Genomic DNA, 14,903 nt, shown 5'->3' with positions numbered 1-14,903 from the left:
GGTGCGTTTCATGGCATGGTAAAAAAAAACTTGCTTTACGGAGGTGGTATATCCCATGTGGTAAGCGGGGCCCTGTGCGAAGCTGAAGGCCCAGGTTAGAATCCCTCTTCTACATGGGGCTTAAGAGATATCTGATAGGGGTCTGCCTAACCCCAGTTTGCCTATCAAAAAAAGAAAAACTTGCATTGATGTTTTTTACGCATTTTCGGCTTGCGCCCTGCGGTAAAAATTTCACTGGCCGCTTTGGGCTTTGGGGAAAGTAAATGTCCCCAAAAATGGGGAGAAAAAGTCTGTTGACAATTTATCCACCGAACAAAAAAAGGCGCAGATATGTTATCCGCGTATCAAATGCGCACTGTGAAAGGCACTGGCCTAACTTGACCAGCCTACTTGCAACCGCATCTCAAATCCAACAAAATGAACCACCCAAACCCAACCAATCTCTTCAGGTCATGTTCAAATAACTCAGTACTATACAACCTCCAAACACTCTAATTTAAGTGCACGTCACATTACACCAATGAGTTTTAAGAAGGATTACTTTGATCTAAACCAAACCACTATGCCCCAAAATCGGGTTCTATAGATAGCATACATATTGAAAAAAAAAATATTATTGATTGTACGAAAAAAGACTGGGTGTTATTGATATAGTGCATCGGGTGCACCAGCTCCATGGTATGAACTATTGGATCTTTTTCATGTAATGGTTGAGTTGTGCTAATTTAAAATAAAGACATGCATTCTGGATTGTCATGCTTTTTGGCATTTATTATGGTGGGTGATGAGAAAATGCAAACCGGAATATGCAAGCTGGGTTTTGAAAACCAGTAGCTGGCATAGGAAGTGCAAATTGAGGAAGTGAGAACTGCCAAATCCTGGATTTGGCAGCCAATGGACAAATACAAAGGTGAGGGGATCTCACTTTCCATCACAAATGCATAAACACCCGTTCCAGCAACCAGTTTCCAAACGACTACCACAAGGTAGTTTGACCAAGTTTTTTGCCAAAGCATTAACACCTATCCCAGCTCCTAGTTTTCCAAGGAGGATCTGTTTTCGGCAGTTTTATCCCAAAACCAACCCCACAGGAGTGTTCTGCATCACATTTATTAGGAATTGACACCTGAATCATGTTTTTCCAATGAACAACAGGACTTTAAAAGTCTGTGAAAATTTGGGCTGTTGATTTTTAAACATTATAAAACCCTAACAATACGCCAAAATCGAACGGTACAAGGGCCAATCCTTATAAAATCAAGTATGAAGATCACATCTGTATCATCAGATTTTTAAAATTAAAAAATAAAAAAAACTTCTAAAAACCCTAATTTGTATATTTGGTTGGCATATTTCAGTTTGCACGTTCTCATCTCATCACCCTGATTATCGTTACCAATCAAACGAAGGGATTCAATTGCTTCGTGATAATAAATGCAATGAACGTCCTTCCTTCTGCATTAGTACAACTGTTCAATGAAATCCAACGGTTCATTAACCATATATAATAAGAAATAATAACACTAAGTCTATCATATCATTACTATTATTTCTTAGTACTTAAAAAGGTATTAATATTATTTTTCTTGCATTAACAGCTGACCTTTTTTGTTTTTCTTTTGCCTATTTAAAGCTTGAATCTTTTTAGGTAAGGAACTAATGAGTAGAAATCATTGTTTTCTTCAAATATTTTAAATTTTTTTTAGATCAAATGTTTGTTTAGCAGAAAACTTGTTTTGAATCGTATGATAATGACAGGTAATTAGGTTTTTTAAGAGATCTAAAAATCCACCGCCCACAATGTGCCAAAATTTCATAACTAAAAAGATCACATTTTTACATCTGAAATCCTTTGCAAAAAAACCATGTCTAACACATCTATGGTTAGATTGAGTCGGTTAGATTGAGTCGATATATCTTTCAATAATAATTTCCTGCTCATTAGTTCTTTACCTTTCTTACCAGAAAATATTTTCTTTTTTTTAAAGAATATATATAAACAACATTATTTTCTTGTCTTATCAACGAGACAAATAACACGAACTTTCTGGCCTCGTTCACCTTCACCTTTTTTTATTCACGCCCAAGCAACCACACAAGCTGCAGCCGAAGCAGCTAGAAGCAAGGAAAATAGAAGAAGAAAAACTAAATCATTTGCAGTAAGAAAACAGTACATCTCTTCATCATTGCACCAAGAGTGGCATACACGATAAAAGCAAACCCATGATTAAAAAAAACTATTTAATATAAAAAAATAGAAGAAAAAAAAACTTCAATTCTTTCACAAATTAACGAGAAGTAAAGAACAAAATCAATACTCAAATATACATCATTACAAAAATTACAAAAAAAGGGGGAAATTTTAATAAGACAGCAAAATGTACAGTGAAATTCGTAAAAAATATATTTTCAAAAAGAAAAATAAATATTTATATAAAGGAGAAAATTTCAACCCCTACACATAGGGGACCGGCCGTTCGCCGGCCTCGTCTGCCGGAAAACGCTAATAGGGGTAGAGAAGGACCAACCCCGACTCTTAGCTGCTCCTCCTCCTTCTCCGACGGCTCCGGTCGGGGAGGCAGCCACCGGATTCTTGAAGAAGTGACCGGAAACCGGATAGTAGGAGACGCCGACCGATCTGGATCTCGGCAATTTCGTTGCTGTCGCGCTCGTCTTCTCTGGCGGGGGTTTTTTCTCCTTCTTATGCTTCTCCGGTACCAGGAACGACCAGAGCGACCACTTCCTCCGTGTCTCCGGCGGGTTCGGGGTCGGGTCGTCCGGGTAAGGTTGGCTCGCGCGCGACCTGGATCGAACGAACGGGATCCCGGAGACGCGGGACGATCTGCAGCGGCGGAAGGGGGGCTCGGAGTCGATGAGATGGGAAATCCGGCCGACGGAGCCGATTCCGTCGCCGGGAGTGGAATGCTTCAGGGGATCGAAGGAGGAAGAGGAGGAGCAGGTGGAGTGATTATCGGAGGAGGCGGCGGAGGAGAGGGAGCATTTGCAGGGGCGGGAGGAGGCGCAGTCAGGGCAGAGGAGGCGGAGGCGGTTGCTCAGGCAGTAGGGGCAGACGCCGGTCAGGGTCTGGTACGGGTGCCTCCGGCACCTCTCCTCGAAAGACTCCATCTCCTCCGGCGTCGGAAAACGGCCCCTCTGGTTTTTCCGGCAACCCTGAAACCGGTCGGAATTTTTTTCTCTCCTTTTTTTTTTTTGGTTCTCTGCTGATTTGGTATTCTAAGAGCTCGTTTTGATGCTGGGACTGAGGGGGATCTTATGGACGACGGAGCGTTTGGAGGAGTTAACCATGGTTAAGAGAAGGCTGTTAGACGATGCTCTTTTGGTTCCCTTCACGTGGGTTAAGAATAACTGCAAAGTTGCAAACGAACCTGTGCTCCGATGAAATTACTATACTGCCATTTTGAAATGGGCTTAAGCACAATCCGTTGGGTTTGGTTTGTTGTAGTGTTTGATCATCTAATGAATTGTGGTAATCTTTTGACTATCGGCAAGGTTCTTAATTTAGTGATTTTCTTGAGAATTATGGTGATTTCGTAACCATGGTTAAGTTTGGGTGGCGAAGAGGGATGCTCGCGCAAGTAGCTGAGGTCACAGGTTGAGCTTGCCCGATCAACGATATGATAAGGTCAACTGGTTAGCCCGCCCGGAGCGGATATCAACCCCCCACGTTCGGGCGAGGGGGCTTCGTGGACATCTTTTTTTTCCAAATGACTAGATTGCCCCCAAGCGAGTTCAGGTGTTTGTTTGGCCCAATCGACCGGGAGTTATGCAATAAGTGTGTTTCTACCCCAATCTGGACCGTTGGTTTTAGATGGACACATTGGATGCGCAAAGGTTGGGGTGCATAGCGCATGATGTATGCAACTTGGTAAGTATGGTCCACGCGTTCTTACAACGCAAATCTCTCTCTCTCTCTCTCTCTCTCTCTCTCTCTCTCTCTCTATATATATATATATATATATATATATATATATATATATATGAGGGGCTGTCCAACCAATGGAATGTCCAAAATGTAGATTGTAAGTGCCATACTAGACTGTAAGTGCAATCAATCTAACAAATGGGGACGAAACTTCCTTTTTTTTCTCTCATCTAACACATTAATTAGTGGAAAGTGGCTTTTGGATCGCCAGAATCTGACCTATATACAGTTTTTTTTTGGGCAATCTAAAAATAAGCAGCGATGAAAGTTTTTTTTTTTTACTCATAAAAACATGTTTTTATCAAAAAAATATTATTCAAGAATCCATTTTTACTAAATCAAGCATGTTGAACACATTTATAAGGTTAGATTGTCTCAAAACAACTCACATCATGAGATTCAAACTAGATGTACAATTGATTATAACAAATATAAACACTACTTATATAACCTTCTATATTAGCTAATATTTATTATATATACAGAGAGAGAGAGAGAGAGAGAGAGAGAGAGAGAGAGAGAGAGAGAGAGAGAGCAAGGGCAGCCAGGAAGGGCTCAAGCCCCTCCCAAAGTTTTTATCTCATGCGGTTCAGCGAAATACATTTTTTTTTTGCATCTTTTAACAAAATAGCAACAGTCGCAACTGCCACTAATTCATCATCTTCTGCCCAGACCCGCTAAAGGTCACCATAACACTAAAAAAAACAATCAAATGTGCACAATACATCTGACGCTTTGTCGATTGGGCATCCATCATTATACCCAATCGTGTGTGTGTATATATATAAATTCTACGTTACAAACTTTCTCTCCATAGAACTCGACATGTAAAAAGAAAAATCCCCAAGCCACGTTTTGATGTCGTTGGGTGTTTGTTTCACTCCAAAACGTGAAAAGATGTCCATTTTTTATATAAAAATGGGCTACTTTCTCATGGGTACTCCAACGAATGCCCCATGAGAATAGGGGGTGGCCCTGGTGTTTAAAAAAAAAATCATGATTTCATAGAAAGATGTGGCCGCACGCCTCCCTTCCCCCCTTCATGAAAAAGAACTTCGGAAAATGACCATACATTAAGGCTAATTTGATGTGATTCTCTAAAAACTCTATGATTTTTTATATTCTCTCAATGTTCAAAATCGCAAATACTCGACATTGTTAGGACACTTTTACCCTTTGTAACTACGAATGTATTTATTTTTGCAATAAAATTATACCGCACATCGAATATGTCCAACACCCACTTAAATCCAGAATCATAGGTTTTTTTATGCAAATTTAGACCTGACAAACTCGTATAAATTTATTTGCTAAATCTCGATGAAACTGAAACCACCAAAAGTGTAAATATCATACTCTTTCGCATGTAATAAATATTTTTGCATAAAAATTATTTGCGAAATAACTCTCACAAATAACATACTTTCGCATATATCTTGAAATCACATAAATTTATGTGTGAAACTCCACTTAAAGAGAACCAACAAAATCACAAATATGTTACTTGCATATTTGCAAAATTTTTATTATATGTAATTTTTCTTAATAGTTGTGATTTTGTTGAATCATATATACTCGTTTTTGTTCTAAGGTTTTTTCTTTTTATTTGTGTCTACAAAGAACTTCTCTGTAGAACCCTTATAGTGATTCTTGCATTTCGATGAGGTCACAGTATCATCCTTGTGATTGATTTTCTCATATACAATTTTGAAAGGTGAATTCTATGCAATATATGCCTGTGTATCCCCATGCATATTTTCTAAAAGGTTGCGGTATTATCTTTGTGATCGACTTTCTTTTAGGGGTTTTTTTATAGAAATATACTTTGTTGTAGATGATTTGTAATTGTTTTTTTTTGTCATTTAGTTAATATTTGTAGTTCTTGTATTGGTGTAATGGTACTAGGGTTTATTGTGCACAAGCATTAAAAGGGCTAAAGTATACTATCATAGTTGTTATAGGCAGTTAATGTTGGCGTCTGAAAGGGCTAAAGTATACTACTATGAGTCGGATTATACTAATTGAAAATCTATAATGGTCTTCAAAAATATTACCTTTAAGAAATTTGCAGCTTTCATGTCTCATAAAACCATATATACGGCTTTGACCCTCTGGTATAGTTATTCTCCAAACAACCAAGAAATGTGGATATATGTTGAGAAAGATGATGATGTAGAATCAATGTTATTTAATGATGATGTTTACTTGTAAGTATGCAAAGTTATTGAAGGAGTAGTTGATCAATGGAATGATGTGAATCTCGTGAAAAATATGCATCTATCTCAGACACCATCTATTGATTTGAGTCATTTGTCGATTATCTAACTGTCCTAAATAGTGGACAATATTGATGTTGTACGTGATCAATGGATCACTGCAAAGGATGTGGAACCACATGGGCAAATCAATGTCAGTGATCTTCATTGTAGTAATATAACCTTTGGTTCTCATTCAATGAGTTCTCATACAATGAAGGGCAATTGAAAATCATTGAAGCGAAGATATCTGATTTGTATGAACAATTGTGTAATGAAAGGCTTAATGATTATGAACATTTACAATAGCTATCAACACACTCAAATGATCGAGAAATTGCTTTGGGCAAAAGGTTTAATGCTCTTCGGCACTGCCGCGGGTTTTTAAAAGATTATGTGATAATGAATAACTATAAAACAAAATTCCTAAAAAGTTATAATAATAGAGTCATTGTCGTATGCAGGAGGAATAATGCTTATATGACGACTGATTGTCCTTGAAAGATCAAATGCACGAAGATAGGCAGAACAAGTTTCTTTCAAATGAAGAGGTATGATAATGAGCATACATGTGGTGAATCACTGGGCAACCTTATAGTGTAGAAAGATTATTTCAAGTGTTATTCACAAACGCATGCACGATAACCCGAAGATAACTTTAAGAAAAATCATGAATGACATCAATCATGAGAAAGGTGCAAAGGTTACTTACAAACAAGCATGACGTAGATAAAAACTAACTAAGCTTGCATTATATGGTTCATTCATACAGTCCTTCAAGATGCTTTCTGCCTATTTGGATCATCTGATGAATGCTAACTAAGGATCACTAGGGTATATTAAGATTGATCTGAAAGATCGATTTAAGTACAAGTTCTTATCATTTTGGCCAAGCATCAATGAGTTTTTGAAATTATGCCCTCCAGCTCTTATGGTAGATAGTATATTCCTAAAAAGAATATATGCAGCTATATTATTGTCGGCCCATAGTATTGATCCTTATAGTGAGATGTTTTCGGTAACATTTGTAGTTATTGATAAGGGGTTCAAAGATTCATGGTCATGGCTTTTAGAGGCATTAAAGTACGAATTCATACACTTTGATGAGTTTAGAGAGATGGTAGTATTGATAGTTATCGCAGATAGGCATCCAGTTTTAAATTATGTTGTCCCTGACACATGGCCTACATGTCTTATTGGATTTTACTTAAAGCATTTAACGCTAAACTTTTTGAATAAATTTAGTTCACCACTCAGTGTACTTTGGTTGAGTGTAGCTCGAGAAACCACGAAACAATAATATAATTATTTTCTTGACAAAGTTAATGAACAAAGTACAGGTGCATTCAATTATATTGTCACTAATGTAGATCTGAAACATTGGGTTAAGTGTCACTTTCAAGCAAAAAAGATATGATTGTGTAACATCTAATATAGTAGAGAGTATTAATTCATGAAGTTTTGTCATACATGATAAGCCCCTAATTCTACTTATTGAAAAGCTTTGTCGCATGCTGATAAAACTTTTTGAAAAAAAAAAAGTTTGTGGGGCAACATATGACAGGCATTGTAGTACCAAAGGTCAAAAAAAAGCTAGAGGAACTGAAGAAAAATACACAATAAATACCTGTGAAAGTAGTACATTACCTCCGACAATGATACAAAATGTGTGAATGATCTCACGGTTATAGTGTTGATTTTTAGAGGCACTTATGCTTTTATGAAGAGTGACATGTTAGTGAGATTCCTTGTGAACATGTGATCACATGCATTTTGTATTAGGCTAACCTACCAGAGGATTACTGTGATAAGTGGTTCAAAGTTGAATCGTATCGAGTTGGATATAATCAATATTCATTCTTCTCGATGGCAGATAATGTCTCACACATCGCTCCACCTACTCTTATAGTTATCTATCCACCAAAAATAGTTCGTAAAGCAGGGTGACCTAAGGTTAATAGAAAAAGAACATAACACAGAGATGTTGTGCCATATAAGTGCAGTGTATGTGGTGAGGTTACCCACAACAGGTGGCACCACGAATAATAGTATGTATATATATATATATATATTCAGTGTTGTTTAATGAATTACTTCTTTATGTGCATATTTAGTGTTTTTTAATTAAACTTTTTTTATACATATTCAGTATTTTTTAATTAATTGCTCCTTTATATGTATATCCAGTATTTTTTAATTAATTACTTATTTATGTGTATTCAATATTTTTTAATTAGTTGCTTCTTTATGTGCATATCTAACTAGTTCGAGATGCATGATTGTACACGTTCTTATAAAAACGGGATTTAAAGAGCCTCAAGTTTCGAAGAGCAAGGAACTAGCGGTCGTACATAAGGTATAAGAAATATCCCGAATAATATGTGTATATTTAATATTAATCATATACAATTTATTTTGTTGTTACGAACATGTTAATGAGAAAAAAAAAGTTATGGAAAAGAACACCCCAGAGTCGGAAGAGTATGAGTTTGACAAAGAAACTCTCTTGGCAAGTGATGTAAGTGTTAATTTTGTATATTATTTTTTTTTTACGTTTGCACGTAATTTTGTTTGTTCTTTTGTTACCACATTGGATTTACTATGTAGCATCTAACATGATTCCTTTAAAGAATCCAAGTGGCTCACAATGAAGACAAGGAAAGAGATAACTTGCCGAAGGCCCTTTACCTTACCGTATTTCTCTGTGAGCGTTATAAAAATAATGTTTATATTATTTTACTATCAATTAAAAAAACTAACTCGTAAACCTTATATATATGTTCACAGCAAATTGTTGCAACTAAATGGCAACAAGGTGGGGCAACTGACTGGTTGGAGAGCGGCGACATGCCGTATCATTTTTTGATGCTGACAAGGCATATTTTTACACAACTTTGCATACTAATAAATAATTTTTCATGTGCCCAATTTGGTTACACTAGATTTATTTTGCAACTCTTGATTTCTTTCAAGTGGGACAATGACTATTAAGTTCTTTGAAAAATGGACATGAAGAAAAAAAACTTTAGGTTGTACAACTTTATGCCAAACACATATTTAGTAGATAAAAACCTGAAACAATAGTATGATAGTATTACTTACTCAATAATGTGCTTCTTTGTGTATGTTTGTTTCTCTTTTTTTTTTGTATGTTTGTTCTCTTTTTTATGCATATGTGTTGTAGGTTTATTTTGTTAGTGCAATTTAAGTTCGACTGCTACAAAAATTGGACGATGCAAAAGATGAAGGATATTCTTCAATAAAAGAATGAGTAGTTTGAATTTTTTTGTTTACTCATTTTGTACATGTACCTATTTTTTTACTTGGTATTTTCTTATTTTATAAGTATGACTATGGTAATTTGTCATAAAATATATGCAATACTTATGCAAAAACTAAAGATTGAACTTCATGCAGTTATGTGTTATATGTCAGCTAGTTTGAGATATTTATTATAGTTATTTATTTATTAATAAAGAGTGGTTTTCAGCAAGATGTCACAAATATAATAAATCATATGATCAAGTTCTGCAAACACATGAAGGAAAGGGCTTCTAAGTATGGGAAAGATAATGAAAAGGTGGAGACATTGGCCAGAGAGGTGCCTGAAGAGTCTGTCGAGCTAGTTGAGTTGTGGACAATTATGTACCCTTGTAATAAATCAAGTTAAAGTTATATTTGTAATTTAATGGATCAAGTTAAACTTTGTAATTGAATGGATCAAGTTAAACTTTGTAATTGAATTGTTAAACTTTAAGTTATCTGATTTCATGCAAACCAACTATATTTAGTTCTATGTTAATCATATCCACTGTCTAATTTTTGTAATTGTTAATGAAGAAATAATTTTGCAAAACTATTTGATTTTCATCGATCGGTAGGATTTTCACAAATATATTTCACAAGATTTTGAAACATATATGTGAACAAGTATCATATATGCAAATGAGTTGGAAATAGTGGCCGAAATTAGTAGTCGAAAGGGAAGCAGGTTGTAGATCACTGGTTGGGGAGAAAAGACAAAAAAAAAGCCTTAGATTATGCAAAAAATAAGTCGGTTCAGGATCACAACGGTTTTTCATATGATACAATAAATTTGCAAATAATAAGAAAGATTACATATTCATCATAATTTTGTAAATATTTAAGTACGATATTTGGAGATTCACAAATAATTAACTTCATGCGAGAGTGTGCAATACATGCGAAAATGTAAGCTATTTGCGAAATTAGTGGTAAGTATTTCGCACATAAATTTATGTAATTTCAGGATATATGCGAAAGTATAGTATTTGCAAGCGATGTTTTGCAAATATTTCTATGCAAAGATATTTATTATATGCGAAAGAATATGATATTTGTGATTTTGCTAGTTTTAGTTTCATCGAGATTTTGCAAATAAATTTATGTGAGTTTGTGAGATCTAAATTAACATAAAAAAAAACTATGGTTTTGGATTTAAGTGAGTGTTGGACATTTTGGACCGGTGGTATAATTTTATCGCAAAAATGCATAAATTCACAGTTGTGAAGGGTAAAAGTATTCTAACAATTTTGGATATTTACAATTTTGAACATTGAAAGAATATAAAAAATTACAAGGTTTTTAGAGAATCGCATCAAATTAGTTGTACGGTCATTTTCCAAAACAACTTTCCCATGAAAGAGTGTTTTGCAAGAAACACACTTCCTGCAGGCTCCCATGTGACAGCCGCGTTGTATAAGCTTTCAAAGGGGAAACAGCGATGGAAACGCCCATCATCTCATGCAGACAGCTTATCAAAATTTTGTGTTTGAACCAGAAAATGTTGCCAAAATGGGTTTCTGAATCAAATTTGTTTGCAAAAGGATTGAGAAAATTCAGAAACGGGCCTGAATCGGTTCAAATTATTTTGAATGGCTCTAAAAATGATCTTTTAAATTTAAAAAATGTGAAAAATAGAAAATTTAAATTACACAAATAAAAAATCTGCAAAATAAAATATAAAATATAAGATATTTTCTCATATATATATATATATATATATATATATATAGATAGATATATAATTTTAAAAATTAATGCCAGTGTGAATATCATGATATTTTGAAAATGTTAAGATATTGTTGGGGTACTTAAGCCAATTTGAAAAATATCGAAATAAAGTTACCATATTTAAAAATAATTTGATATTTCCTAGATAGGTTTGAAATGAAATAATTGTTCGAAATTAAAATGATTAATTTCAAAGCCAAAGCGTTTTAGGCTGTAGTAAATTTAAAATAATTACATATTCCCAATTCAATAGTCGATTTAAGCTGTATCGGCTCATACGACAAATTCACTCAAAAATCGGTCCATTATTGTACCCTTTGAATCGCCCCTTGGATTGAAGCGGTTTAGGTACGATTCCATTTGAATCGAATCCGCGAACTTAATTCCTTTCTAGCAAGGTTGGCTAGGGATGCAAAATGAGCCAAGCTAGCTTGTAATCGATCCGTTTAAGCTCGGCTTGAACTTGTTCAAAACAATAAATGAGCCAAGCTTGAACAAGGGTTCAAGCTTGTACAGGTAAATGAGCTCAGCTTGAATAAGCAGTTCAGATCAAATAACTAAGCTCAATAAGCCTGGTTAAGCTCCGCTCACATAGTTATATAAAGAAATTAAATTGATATATGTATGCTTAATTTGCTCTTAAAGTGTTTACAAAGAGAGGTCTTATTTCTATAGGTAAGTCGTCGGTCATCTTTGGAAATGGTGTGGGGCCAAATCTCACTGTTTTCCTCTCTTTGAAAGAAGCTTTTAAAGCAAATTTTAAAAACTTTGAAAACGTTTTTAAATTGAAGGTGTTCAGCTTGAGCCAAGCCGAGCAATGAGCTTGAGCCGATCATGAACAACAAGACTTTCTTCTCAAGCCGAGCAGAGCCAGCCCAAGCTCAGCTCCAACCCTTCTCGTGTGCATCCCTAGCGTTGGAACAAACCATGTTCACCACAGATGAATGAGAGAAGCAACATGTGGTTGGTAATGCTTAAAGCAAATGTCTAATAGATGACATAACGAATGAAATAATTAACGCTTTCAATAAGAATAAAAGAAGTGAATAAAAAACGCCATTATAGCTTAAATATATCTTTGAATATATTTTATTTAAAAATATCTCACATATGTAGTTTTTACTATAAAACGTGATTTTAAATATTAATCTTTTAATATAAAAACCACATTTTAACATCAAACAAGTTTAATTTCAACATTAGAAAACACAATCTTTTCATTATTTGAAAGCGAGCTTCTCATAATCGTATAAAAGAAGCACGTAGTTTCGCACTTTCAAGCTGTCTCTTAAAAGAACAAACTTTATGATGCATTTATTCAATGGATTATGGAGATGATTTCTTCTGCTCAAATTGCAGTGTTGGTTAAGGTGAGAGGTGCAGCACTTCAAAATGGAGGGTGGCCTCCGCAAGGCTACCCGCTATCTCCCCTTCTCTTCAATATAATTGGTGAAGCTCTTAATCCATTAATTCAAAAAGGCTATTAATTCCAACTTCATCAACAATCTCGATCTTTCCGGTTTGAATTTTGTTTTTTATGTTGCAGTCTGCCGATGATATTCTTATTGTTGGCCAGGTCGTCTCCTCTCAAATGACTAGAATTTGCCTTTTATTAAAGGTTTTCAGATAGGCAAACATAGTTAGCAAACCCAGCCAGTTGACTCTTGAGTCGAATCAGAACAGACCTCTAATGAGTCACTGATTCAGGTTACGGATTCTAATGTCGATTATATAGAAAATCTCAAATAAGTACTAAAAAATATGAAATTAACATATAAAAGTAACTAAAAACTGATTACATAACTGAAAAATATATGAGATTAACCAAAAAAGTTAAAATATACTAAGAAACTGATTACATAACTGAAATAACTGGAAAATATATGAGATTAACCTACAAAAGTTAAAATATAAGTAACTAAAAAAATGATTACATAACTGGAAAATATATGAGATTAACCAACAAAAGATAAAATATACTAAGAAACTGATTACATAACTGGAAAATATATGAGATTAACCAACAAAAGTTAAAATATATGAGATTATTATAAAAAATATGAGATTAACATATAAAAGTAACTAAAAAACTGATTACATAACTAAAAAATATATGAGATTAACTAACAAAAGTTTAAATATATTAAGAAACTAATTACATAACTGAAATAACTAAAAAATATACGAGATTAACCAACAAAAGTTAAAATATAGTAATATACTAAGAAACCGATTACATAACTGAAATAACTGAAAAATATATGAGATTAATTTACAAAAATCTTGTTGATCATGTCTCAGAAATAAATAAATAAAAAATCGCGCCTCAAGCTTGTGCCTTGAGGCACATAGGACTGCGCCTCAAGGTGAGGCATACCTTTTGCGCCTCAAGACGCATTTTTGATAACACTGGTTAAGACCAAATAAGCAACTTTAACAGGTGACAGACTGTAGGCAATCATATGTAGGGGTGGCAATCGGGTCGGGTTGGCGGGTCGGGTTGGCAGGTTGGCGTGTCAGCATACCTCAACCCGAACACGACCCGTTTATTAAACGGGTCGGCTGTGGCAAACACGAACCCGACCCGTTTAATAAACGGGTAACCAGACACGACCCGCTAACCCATTTAATAAATGGGTTGGGTCGGGTAAACGGGTTTTCAGGTTGGCGGGTCAGGTTGGCGGGTCGGGTTGACGGGTCGGGTTGGCGGGTCGACGGGTTGGCGGGTTGACGGGTCGGGTTGGCGGGTTGGCGGGTTGACGGGTCGGGTTGGCGGGTTGGCAGACGGGTTGGCGGGTTGACCCACCCGCCTAACCCGTTTATTAAACGGGTCAGCCGGGTTGGCGGGTTGGCATACCCCCAACCCGAACCCGACCTGTTTAATAAACCGGTTATGCGGGTCGACCCGTTTATTAAACGGGTTGGCTTAAGCCCAACCCGAACCCGCCTAAGAGGCGGGTTGGCGGGTCGTGTCAGAAATTGCCACCCCTAATCATATGAGCAATTTCTTGAAAAGATATGCACTTCTTAGAGGACTTTAGAAGCAAAGGCTGTTAAGTGTAATTTCTCATAAGTTAGGAAACAATATGTAAGTTTCGCCAAGGTAATTATTTCAGATAATAAGTTAACTGACAATACGTAAGAAGGCACGAGTTTTTTTGGCTTTGGATCAAAGGATATTAATTGAAAATCTCCATTGATTGATGGTGATTTTCAATGGATTGTTCGGAAATGCCAGTGGGTTGAGATCAACCACCACACATGCCTGTAGAAAGTCCCTCTGTATGGCCCAAAGGTGCACTTCATTCATGGTGTTTGATATTGAAAAAAATCACGACAGATTTTTTCTATATCACTTGATCTCAACCCGATGCGGAATCCCCAAAAATTCTTTTGAATGGGGGACTATGCATCCAGCCCTTGATCCATCGGGATGGACGGTGGAGTGGTGATTTTCAATATCACCTGATCCCATCTCGATTTATGGTCTTTTTCTTTGCAAAGTATGCTTTCACAGGAATTTTCTAATTTTTTTAATATAATATTTTTTATGCATTTATTTGGATTATTTTAATAACTAAAGAAACCACCTGTGCAAGATGGTGTTGGGAAAGATCTTCATCCCTCAAGTTAGGGACGGCAGTGGACCGGAGAGAAACGGCCCCCCGCCC

At 35.7% G+C, this 14,903-nt stretch overlaps 1 protein-coding gene across 1 annotated transcript; it reads right to left on the bottom strand.

Annotated features, from left to right (window-relative positions):
* Window positions 1-2,299: 2,299 nt before the first annotated feature.
* Window positions 2,300-3,221, bottom strand: LOC149819137 (uncharacterized). Its single transcript, XM_089985667.1, has one exon. It carries the CDS (start codon window positions 3,124-3,126, stop codon window positions 2,449-2,451), a length of 678 nt encoding a protein of 225 aa, XP_089841793.1. The 5' UTR covers window positions 3,127-3,221; the 3' UTR covers window positions 2,300-2,448.
* Between the last annotated feature and the right edge of the window lie 11,682 nt (window positions 3,222-14,903).

The sequence above is a fragment of the Nuphar pumila genome, chromosome 13 (assembly GCF_984573655.1).
Source record: "Nuphar pumila chromosome 13, dmNupPumi1.hap1.1, whole genome shotgun sequence".
Lineage (NCBI taxonomy): Eukaryota > Viridiplantae > Streptophyta > Magnoliopsida > Nymphaeales > Nymphaeaceae > Nuphar > Nuphar pumila.
The sequence above is the reverse complement of the archived record's forward strand: the minus strand, read 5'-3'. Positions and strand labels throughout refer to the sequence as shown.